General features: G+C 44.7%; 1 protein-coding gene across 1 annotated transcript in view; it reads left to right on the top strand.

Annotated features, from left to right (window-relative positions):
- The first annotated feature begins 2352 nt into the window (after positions 1 to 2352).
- LOC147626737 (ARM repeat superfamily protein) overlaps positions 2353 to 11632 on the top strand; it is a 30340-nt gene continuing 21060 nt past the window's right edge. The window contains exons 1-2 of the mRNA XM_086816756.1: positions 2353 to 2566; positions 3324 to 3899. Coding sequence (XP_086672882.1) covers positions 2516 to 2566; positions 3324 to 3899 — 627 coding nt within the window. The 5' untranslated portion in view covers positions 2353 to 2515. The remainder of the gene's footprint in view (positions 2567 to 3323; positions 3900 to 11632) is intronic.

The following is an 11632-nucleotide window of genomic DNA, read 5'->3' as shown; positions in this document are numbered from 1 at the left end:
TTCATGTGGGGAGAAGGAAACGGCCGCTGCGCCAGGTTAGAATGGCCATGTCTTCAGGTTGGTATGGTCGTGTCTTTAGGTTGGTACGGCTATGGCTTCAAGTTGGTATGGCCATGGCCTAGCTCTTTTTTTAATTTTTGGGGCACCCTGTAAACAGGTTTTGTACCCAAAGGCTATGTAGCCAACACCCCTTGCCTAGTTTGCTAGAGTGAAAAGGCAGCTCCAATTTGGTTTTGGCGAGGTTGGTAGCTCCATTGGAAGTGTGGAGGCTTTCATGGAGGAAGGAGCTGAAGTTGGAGATGTAAGGGGTTGAGTGGGAGTATATCAAGGGAGTGGGATGATAAGTGGTTGGGGGGGTAGCGACATTGAGGGTATATTATTGTCACGGACAGTGTAATGCGGTCAACGGATGGTCAAGGGGCTTTTATGAAGCTTTTCTTCCCCTTTATCCCTTGCCGTAGTAGTGGTGGGAGTGGTGGAAGCTATCTTGGGCTTCCATTGAAAGGTAGGTAACTTTGGGATGACCGGGGTAGGAAGAGTATACCTTGGTTGTTGGGGGACCCAAATTTGCCAATTACCTTCATGGAAGTTCTGAGCTTGGAGTAGAGGCTTCGGGATCCACCTGTAAGTACTCGCCGATGTTGTGGTCGATGATGGGTTGGCCTTGGGTTTTAATAGTTTTCCTATACCTTGTGGGCTTGGGGTTGTCGAATTGGTGGCCATCAAGGTACAGGGGCTGGTTGTGCCGGTGTGTGAGTTTGGGAAGTGGATCGGTAGGGGATCCACATAGTTGTAGCGCCTTCATAATATCCTTGGGCTACAAGGAGATTCTTGGGTACCCAGGGCGAGAGCTTTGGCCTTGTGTGCCTCAGGGCTGAAGGTGTTCCTGGTGTGAGTGAGGCTTGGTAGTGGGGTTAGCCATGTGAACGGGGTTAGCAACAGTGGTGGTGTTTTTGAGGCATTCTGGGGAGAAATTGGTTTTACAGTTTAGTGGTATGTCTTGATCTAGAAAACGGGTAGTGTTCAAGGTGCTCTCTTTCAGCCCTTGTATTTCTTGATTGGTGTTGAGTTTGAAAGTGACATTTCATATATTGTTAGGATATATGACACACTAGCCGTATGCCAAGACTCGGGTTTATTGGAGTTGTATTGGTGTGTTTTTGAACGTAATCAAGCCTATTTACCAATGGTTTTAACAGTAGTAAGCATGTGGAAAGATCTTGAGAACCCTTGTCTACTAGGGGCACTAGAGCTCTCTACTTTGAATCATTAAGAAGCTGCAAGGCTAAAAGATTTAAGTTCAAGCTTTTCTTGTTTCTTTTCTTTCTTTCTCAAAAGAGCCAATTTTTTTGCACTTTTCTATAGTCTATTAAAGCACCAATATCCTTGAAGATTATGATGGAATTGATCCTTTAAACCAACAAGGTTATTTTTTAATAGACTCCTTACAAGAGTATTTTTGCAAAATAAATTTCATGCAAAAAGGGGCTATTCACTTGGGACGTGTTCACTTTCTTGCACTAAAATGGGCATAAATCTCATGCAAAAAGAGTTTATTCACTTGGGTCAGGTTTAGTTTTCCTAGACTAAAATGGCCATAACTTTTGACTTGCTATCACAATGCTCCCTTTATCTCTATTTTATAAGCAATTTAGGGTAGTTTTACCCTCCTGATGCTAAAATGGTCATAAGTTTTTGACCTTCTAGTGATATGATTCAATTTTCCAAACATTGTTTGTAACCACATTCTCCTCCTTCACCTCTTCTATGCAGTTCTTGGCACTGCTCTAGCAGATTGCCTCTACTTCATCCTCCTAATGGTGACATTAACCGCTATGATTCATGGGATTATAGAGCTAGCAAACGAGGAGAGAGGAATCGATGCAAAATCTATAGGTTTCCATGCTCGTTTACATGCATTGATGATAGTAGAGCAAAAATATTAGAGAAAGAAAAAGCAAGTGAGAGTAAATACTCCTAAAATTAGGAGGGTTGCCACTTGGCTAAACGTGCTTGTTAGAGTAATGGGCTTGTAGCTTTTCACAAACACTTGTGTGCTTCTACACATTATTTTTGCCACTATTTTTTAAGTTACTTAGTCAGTTTATTTATTTTTTCCTTGCAAAAATGCTTGGAGAGGTGATTCTTTCTTACAGAAAAGGACCCCTCAAGCTTTTGGACCTTTGGATGACAGGTGGCGGTCAGATATTAATATGACGCAACCCAAAGCGCAAAAGGAACCGCGGGGAGGAGCTGACTTTAGGCAGGTGGCGGTCAGATATTTAGGCGACCGGTGCAGCCGATGGTCCAAAAGTGCAACACTTTTCCAGCCACAATTAGATGGAAAATTGATTTCTTTTAATTTAGTTGAAATTTCCATATGCTTTTATTGGGCTTTGCTCGAAGGGCAGGATCCCCTCGAAGCTTTCCTCCTGATACAACAAGGCGCACCACCGCCTGTACACCATTTTGGGTCCTTCTAAAACTGCATTTTGTTGCTGAATGAGAGGACGGGATGGCCAGCGAAGCTGCCGAGCAACTTCCTTCGCTCTCGCCCGAGCACGAGGTACGACCTTTAATCATATTTTGAGTTATCCTTCCTTTTCCATGCCGCTTAAAAGCTGTGCTTTTGGGGGCACATGGTACCATACTTGTTGACCTCAGCCTGCCCATGAAAAGCTGTGTAAACTGCCCACAGTAGGGTTTTGGGGTGCCCACACTTGTAGGGTTGCCTTAGCTGTCCATTGGGTATGGACATATGTAACGCTGTCGTAGCTGCACACGAGGTATGGACATGTACGTCTGTCTTGGCTGCCCTGTATATTGTCATATGTAGGCCCATCGGCACATCTCGAGGTGTGTCGGTTGGCCATCCCTCCCCCCACAGTATACCATGAGTTATAAACAAATATACTGTTGTCCTAACTGCCTATGATGTGGGATTGCCTGAGATATGGACATATTTGTCATTTGTAGGGGCGTCTCAAATGCTGTGATACATATGGCCCCAAGAGTCCATGTCCATATGCTTTTGGGCCCATCTTAGCTGCTCATGAGTTATGGATATAAGATTAAAAGATCTTCCCTGTCTATATGCTAGCCCATGGGCATAGGTATTGTGCTCGAATTAGACTACAAGAGAAATTCCAGTCTAACAATAGTCCACCCGACTGGTTTGCCTTTTGTACAGAGACCCATCTTGACCATGGGCAGCTGATGGATAGCTGTTGCCTCAACTGTGTCTGGCTGGTGGTTTGCCAGAGTGTAATTCGCCAGGTTGGTTCAAACTTTCAACTCACACTGTTCTTTGTTCATTGTTGCAGTCACTCGAATTCTCAACAACAGTCGATCCAAGCTACATAATTCAACTGATTCGACAACTTCTGCCACCAGTATACATGAAAGAGTTGGGGTGGTGTCCATCGGCAAACATGCTGCAGGGTGATATGGGAGTGGATGGGGTATGCATTGCTTATAGCAGAAAGGATGACAAGACTGTTACAGCAGTGGTTTTGGATGAGATTACAGATACCCAAGAAAAACTTTCTGAGCAACCAGAAGATAAGGACAGTGGTTTTATTGACACAAGTTCGAACATGGATGGATGCAAAGGCAAAAGTGTGCAGGTTCAGGCTGAAATTTGCGAGAATCTAAACTTAGTAGACTTGCCAGCACAGAGAGTCAGCGGTGACATAGAAGGTCCCCAACCATCATCAAATGAAGATGGACCACATTTGGGAGGCCAGAACAAACAGCAACCAGAAGTTTTGCCACCAAAGGAAGCGGAATGTGTACCTATGGAATCAACAGCTGGATCTCAAGTCTCCGAAGAGCAGAGGGAGGAAGCGGGTTGTATGTTGTGGGATCTTGCGGCAACTCAGTCTCATGCAGAGTTCATGGTAATGTGCAATGCAATGCATTTGTTTGTCTGTTCAGATACCAAGCAAGCTGGTTTTGCATTTTCAGTGCAGCAGAATCATTCATCATCTTGCACACATTGTTTGCGAGTTAAAATATTACCATATTTTTTGGAAGAGGGCTGTGCCTGTGCTTGGAAAGAGTGTTTGACGTTGATATCGACAAAAAATGACTGGATAGTGTTATTTTGAGTTGAGTGCTGGTGACGGGATGTCACAAAGTCTATGCTATGAACGATGGAGTTGATAATTTGAAGGTTTGTGAGTAGACTCTCATAAAGTCAAGGGTAACATTTGGTTTGGGAAATAACTTGAACTTTCTATTGGTATATCCTTCAGCCATTTTAGCAAACATGCAGATTTCTTTTGAAGTCTTTGTTCTTCATGTTGCAGCCAGCTGGTTATATTAATTCTTTCTACCCAAAGCGGTGGAGTTGCACAACCAATGACCGCACGCGTGTGTGTGTGCTCTCTTTGGTGCTAGCCTTCGTGTCACATGCACCCCGCACTTGGATAGCAGCTGACAGGTCTTAGAGACCTTGCCTAGCCAGTCGGCTAGATCCCAAGGGCTGCTCAGCAGCTTGCGCAGACTTGGACAGCAGCCAGGAGCATGTGCAAGGTGGCCAGCCACAACAGCAGTATGAAAGCACTATTTAATTGCATTAAATTGCACCTAGACCTGGTCGTGAGGTTTTCTGCAGCAGAGGCCGACTCCTATAGAGTAAACCGACCAGCAGTAGAAGTGCTATAAATAACCAAGGGAGAATTCAGTCCATTCATCTCATAATTCACAAAGGGCTAGTGTGTTCCAAGGACCAAGACATCCAAGGGGAGTGCTCAGCCAAGGTGAAGAGTGCAGGTCAAGAACCAGTCTTTATTTGCAGATTCACATCATTCTAATAAAACAAATACACCATTCCTGGTGACCCAATAATGTGTCCTCTTCTCTCTCTCTCTCTCTCTCTCTCTCTCTCTCTATTTCTGTACATCTCTCTCATTGTTGTGCGTTATCTTCGTCGCGAATGATTGCTGAATTTCTAAGCATTGAAGTTACCGATTCTTCCACCGAGCTTCCGCATGTTACATTGGTATGAGAGCCTTCTTCAAGTGTGAAGATTCAGCCAAAAAACGAGAAAAAAAGAAAGATTTTTTTTTTCTCGCTTGTGTGGTTGGTTTCTAGACTCCGGCGGATCACTCTTGTCCTAGAAGGACAGTGTGCCAATAGTGCTTGTGAAAGCGGACTATGTGTACCCACTGTTTGGGGGCACGGAAGTCCTCTTCGGAGGGTGTCTCTGTGCTTTACAAACGCCCATGGTTGCTAATCTCAAAAACAAGTGAGGGGCATTCCTCTTGGATGCCGAAAATTGCGAGGGGATGCTGTGTGATCATCAACACTTGCCACTTGAGGGGAATGACTGTGGCAAAGTTCCTTCACCCTCGGATTAGTGGGTGCATAGTGAAGTAGGGTCCAAAAAAGGCGACTCCCAAGATTATATAAGATGAGACATGCCCTTCATATGTAAAGCTCAGTTTTGATGCCGTGGAGCGAGAGGTGTTAAAGATCATACTCTTGGTGTTGCCTAGGTTAACAGTGGGGTACCAATGCTCACAAAAGGCCTGCAATGCCATTAAGTGTCTCTGTAGCCTGTTTGCTGAATCTATGATCAGCACTACGTGGTCTACATAAAGCAAAATGGGTACCAACATGTCATAGTGTGTGGAGCCCGGCCCACCAAGTCTGTCAATGAAGTTAATGGGCGAAGAGTGCCGAAGAGAGTGGGCATCTGCCGCACCCCCATGGTGCTAGTGATCACATCTGGAGTCATGACATGCCTTCTAGTGCTTGGACTCTCCCTGTCATAGACTCATACAATGCCATGGCTCCCCATATCAACTCCATTGGGACAGCCAACTTTTGAAGGCGATGCCACTTGCTTGGGAGAGGCTTTTCATGGAATGGGGCATCTTACCACCACAACTAACTATGCTTGCAGATATCCACGTCAACAAAAATTAGGGGTGGTTGAAAATCATCTGATTAATGCTCTTACAATTATAGCATTTTAGGGGTTTTCAAAAATTGAGGCAAGCTTGACAAAATTAAAGTGCCTGCAATGAAGATTCTTTCAAAATTTGGGGAAATTCATCAAATTACAGCCCAAATTTTTGAGAATTTTGCAAAAATTCAGTCCTTTGCTCTTGCAGTATAGAAAATTTGAGGCTTTTTCTAAATATGATGAAAATCATCAAATTGAAGCTCCTGCGGCCTCAAGATTTTTCAAACTTAAGCCTCCAGCATCAAATTGGAGCCAATGCATCAACAAATTTGTGGTTTTCCCTCTATAGCTTCCAATTTGTGCAATTACAGGTTCTCTGCCTTGGCCCCCGAGCCAAAAATGATAACCCAAAAGTGTCAATCACTTGGCAACGCCATTGGAAAAGAGCAAATCTTCATTGGCACATCAATCGGAAGCTTCTAAACTTCCAAAAATTCTTCTAATTCCTTTTATGTTTTGAGTCAAGGGTTCTCTCCAGGGATGTCCCCCAAAATCTGATAAATAACCTTGTGTGTGTTTTTCATTCTTGTAAGCCTTGTTTCCTTATAAAGGCTTCTTGTTTCAACATATCCCTACTTAGGTTCAAGGGAGATTGCTTTGGGGAAGGGATATAGGCACAGTCATGAGTGGTCATGCTCTTGTATCAGGCCTGATAGGAGAGTTTCAGGTGTTGGCACACTATGATCTTTTGTATCACCTGTTGCATTTTGGAGCCCAAATCGCTATGGCTAATGAAGGTTATCTTAGGCATATCCACCTTCACTCCAAAAGGGGGTTTGTTGGATATTCAGAGTTATATGCGTGTGGGTGGATAAGTGTGTGTGAACCCACACTCTAATGAACCCACTTGTAGAGTGGTTAGGATAAAATCAAGATGTTATACTTGTCTGACATAAATAGTGATGCCATTCAAAGATGAGCCTCTAAGGCTATAAAAGCATTGTACTTGGTGAGGCTTCAGATCAATCAATCATCATTGAGTTGTGCAGTACTCTCTGTCTTTGAGCATTGTCTTTCTCTCTCTCTCTTTCCCATAAATGCGACAGTGATATGACCAGGGTGCGTAGATGTAGATGACTCCGCCGGTTCTCACTAGGGAGCACGAGGACTACCAACACAAACACTAGGGTTGGGGAAAAAGGAGTGTGGTGAAACCGATCCCGTCAAGTGGGAAGACTCCGCTGGACACCCACACGCTTAATAGCACAACTTTAAAACCACAAATTTGAAATGGACAACTTAATACAACTTGAAATTAAAATGAAATGAAATGGAAAGATGGACACCAGCACTGGGGCCGGAACGGGCCGACCCCCCCCCCCTAAATATATGATATATTTATTGGGAGTATTTAATAAATACAATGCTCCATGGGTTCCAAGAACCAGATGATGTCCATGTACATATGAAAACAGTACCAAACAAGTATGCTCGAAGTCGAAATTCGATGTAGATGCTCGAAGCAGAATGACCACTAGCGTGGTCCAATCTCTACGGTCCTGTGCTTTCACTGGACTCCGTGGATAGCGCCTCACTGGTGTACCGAGACCACGCACAAACAGGCGCTCTCGTACTAACGCCTGGCTCTCCCGATCTCAGCACCTTTGGACCGAGGTTCTCCAATAGAGCTAGGACAACCCGGCAGCGAACGGGTGTTGGCCGTGTAGGGAGTCGGGAATCCCTTATCAGATTTAAACACAAAATACTTTACTTAAATCTGAAATTCACTTACTTGTGGATAGCTGATAGAGAACCAATACCCGTGGTATGATGAAGCCACCCAGGAGATGCGAAGTCCCCTTGTAGAACGCCAGTGGAGAAGATGTGCCACCACCGCAAAAGTCCACAGCCGCCTGCTGTGAGAGGAGGAGTACCCACTTGCAAGGGAGAGGATACCCGACTGCAGCGTGGGAAGAAGATGGTGTGGAGGAGCAGCCTGTTATGAAGAGAGTGTACACCCACAGCTGCCTGCAAGAGAAAAAGGGCAGCCTGCAGGAGAGGAGGCAGCGCAGCAGTGTAGCCCTTGGAGGTGACAGCCGCCTGCTGAAGGGGCTGAGGTGCACACAGCCGCCTGTGAGGAAGGATGCCTGGCTGCTGTACACAGGCGCAGCCCACCTGTAGGAGGGTAGAAGCAGCCGCCTGTAGGAAGTAGAAACAGCCACCTGTAGGGAAGTGAAAGCAACCACCTGCAGTCAGCGCTAGCCGCCTGTAGAAGAGGAGGCGCAGCCAGCAGCAGAGGGAACAGAAGCAGTCGCCTTCATGAAAACATGCGCCAGAGAGAGGGAAAGTCGCCGGTTATCTCACGTAAGGTGGAAGCGAATCATGCCCACGCTTGAAAGGGAACGTTTTCTTTTATAAAATTTAAAGTGGAGTTTTCTCTACGCTTGCATGTGGGTGAGGAGTGTGGGTAGGTGACCATGCCCACCCCCACACTCACTTAAGTGGGGCTCCCCACCTTGGCCCCTAAGTGGGTGCCCACATTTAAGTGAATGTGAACACTTAACCTTATAAAACTAAAGGTTAGAAATAAAATAATAAAAACAACATGTGCGACATACTTACCACCTGTTCACATGCACCAAAACTCGTTAGAATACAGAGGAGACTTCACGACTCACTGGCAGGCGTCCCCGCTCAGTAAGTAACACGTCAAGCAGGCAAACACACAAATACATGTCATGCGAAAAAAGTTTCAAACATGCAAAACATGAGTGCATGTGCAAATAGTAACATGGACATATCTCCCGTTCATGGAACAAGTACAAAATATCTGTCGGCACAAAACTGGCACGACATAAAAAACATAAAAACCTGGTCTTCCTATGGAGTAACAGTCCCATAGGTAAGACAGTTCCAGGCACGAGTCTCCCTATGGTGTGACAGTCCCATAGGCAAAACACGACACGAATACTGGCTCTTCCATGGCGTGACAATCCCATGGGTCGAACACAGTCCAGGTCATACACGGGTGGCACTGGTCTGGCTCCCGTCCATACGACACCATCCTGCTAACACAGGGGTGGCACCAGTCTGGCTCCCGTCCATGTCAGCAAAATATTGGCCTCTTCACACGAGACACCGGCCTGGCCTCAAGTGAACGAGACGCAAAAACTGGAGATGGACCAAATGGTCGGCCAATTGGTGACATCCCCCCGGGCTTCTAAAGAGTTAACCTCAACTGAAAAGCCTCAAGATATGCCTGCAACAACTGTGGATAATCAACAAAATAGTCTTCATTTACCCACTTGGCATCAATAGGCAAATAATTCTTAAACTTCACAAGGTATCTCCTGGAAAGCTTTCCTGTAGGTAGCTTTCTCTCCTTGTGAAAAACAATCTGTTCTGGCTGGAGGATTTCCTCAAGCTCTTCAATCTCTGGCAGCTCATTAGGATCTGGCCCCACATATTTCCGAAATAGACTCACATGAAAAGCATTGTGAATCTCCAATGACTAGATAGAGCAAGCCTGTAGGACACTTCATTGATCTTCTGAATCACCTTGAAGGGTCCATAATAGCGAGGAGAAAGCTTAGGCTATGATCCTTCTCGTCCTGGCCTCTTCCGAAGTCTAGCCTTCTCAAATTTTAGCAATACCCAATCACCTTCTTTGACTTCCATGTCACTTCTATGCTTGTCGGCAGCCATTTTATGCTTATCCTGAGATCTTGCAATGGCTGTCCGTACCTGACCAAAGGCAACATCTAAGTCACGAACATATTCATCAGCTGCAAAAATCTCATCCTTTGTACAAAGGATGGGTGGCAAGACCACTCTGCCATAAATAATCTCAAACGGAGCCTTTCCTGTGGAAGCATGGATCGTATTGTTGTAGGCAAACTCAACAAGTGGAAGATACTTCTCCCATGCATTCTTTTGATCTGCCACATAACACTTCAATAAATCCAACACGGCCGAATTTGCAGCTTCACTTTGGCCATCCGTTTGGGGATGATAAGCTGATGAAAACTCAAGTTTAGTATCCATATTATCAAACAAAGCCCTCCAAAATAGGCTTGTAGTCTTGGGATCTCTATCCCCAGCAATGGATTTAGGCATACCATGATGCTTGAAAATATTAGCAAGAAAAAGCTTTACCATATGATCAGCTTTAATGGTTTTCTTGACGGGCAAGAAATGAGCTTGCTTGCAAAACCTGTCCACAATAGTCCAAATAGCATCATTCCCATGCTGGGATCTAGGCAAATCCATAATAAAATCCATCGTGATACTTTCCCAAGGTTGCGAGGGAATAGGCAATGGCTGAAGCAAACCTGGAGGCTTTGCCTGTCAAATTTCACCTTTTGGCAAGTAATACATGCACCTACATAAGCCTCAATGTCTTTACGCATGCTCGGCCAAAAGAAATACCTCTGAATCATGCGTGTAGTAGGCATAATACCTCTATGACCAACATAAGGTGGAGCGTGACATTCATCCATAACCTTTGGACGCAAATCCTTTACCACACATAGGCAATTATCCTTCATGAGATAACCCTCGTTGATAACATAAGAGGCATGTGAATGACCAGCCATCAAATCAGTCCATATATGGCAAAAATCAGCATCCAAATGATACAAATCTCTCATAGCAGATAAGTCTCCATGAGAGGCCACTGAGACTGCAGCAACATAAGGCCTCCTAGATAGTGCATCGGCCACCACATTTTTCTTTCCTGGGGTATGCACAATCTGAAAATGAAACATGGAAAGAAAGTTTGCCATTCTCATCTGCTTCTCTGAAAGCTTGGTTTGAGATAGAAAGTATCTCAAGCTTTGATGATCTGTGTTGGCTACAAATTCAGCCCCAAGAAGGTAATTCTTCCAAATCTTTAAGGCGTGAATTACAGCCAAGAGCTCTTTCTCATAGATATCCATATGAAGCTCAGCATCATGCAAACGACGGCTCTCGTATGCAACTGCATGCCCTTCTTGATTTAGGACAGCTCCTATGCAATCACCACAAGCATCACATTCAACCACGAATGACTTGTGCAAGTCAGGAACAATCAATACTGGACCACATATGATCGCATGCTTGAGCTGCAAGAAAGCATCCTGTTCCTTTGAAGTCCATTTGAAAGCAGTTTTCTTCTTCGTGAGATCATGTAGAGGAGTGGCAATCATAGCAAAATGCCTTATGAAACGCCTGTAATATGAACATAATCCCAGAAAACTACGTACTTGATGTACGTTTTGCAATTCGGGCCAATTGCGAATGGTCTCTATTTTTGCAGGATCCATTGTAACTCCATCTTTGGATACAATATAACCCAGATAATGAATCTCTGAAAGGAAAAACTCACTTTTCTTGGCATTGACGAAAAGTTTATGCTTCCGCAGCTCTTCGAACACTGTGACCAAATGAGTTCTGTGTTCGTGCTCATTCTTGGAGAAAACCAAGATATCATCAAAGAAGACTCCTGTGAACTTGCGATGGGGTCGGAATATCCTATCCATCATTCGATTAAAAGTAGCAGGAGCATTGGTGAGACCAAAAGGCATTACCAAGAATTCATATAATCCGAAGGCTGTCCTGAATGGAGTCTTATGGACATCTTGTGGCACCACGCGTATCTGGTGATAACCACTCTTGAAATCAAGTCTGCTAAAGCAAGCCGAGCCATCAAGCTTATCCAACATATCATCAATTCGCGGA

The sequence above is a fragment of the Cibotium barometz genome, chromosome 22 (genome assembly GCF_041138505.1).
Source record: "Cibotium barometz isolate CiBa-2024 chromosome 22, ASM4113850v1, whole genome shotgun sequence".
Taxonomy (NCBI): domain Eukaryota; kingdom Viridiplantae; phylum Streptophyta; class Polypodiopsida; order Cyatheales; family Cibotiaceae; genus Cibotium; species Cibotium barometz.
Note: the sequence above shows the minus strand (reverse complement) of the source record. Positions and strands in the feature narration are given on the sequence as shown.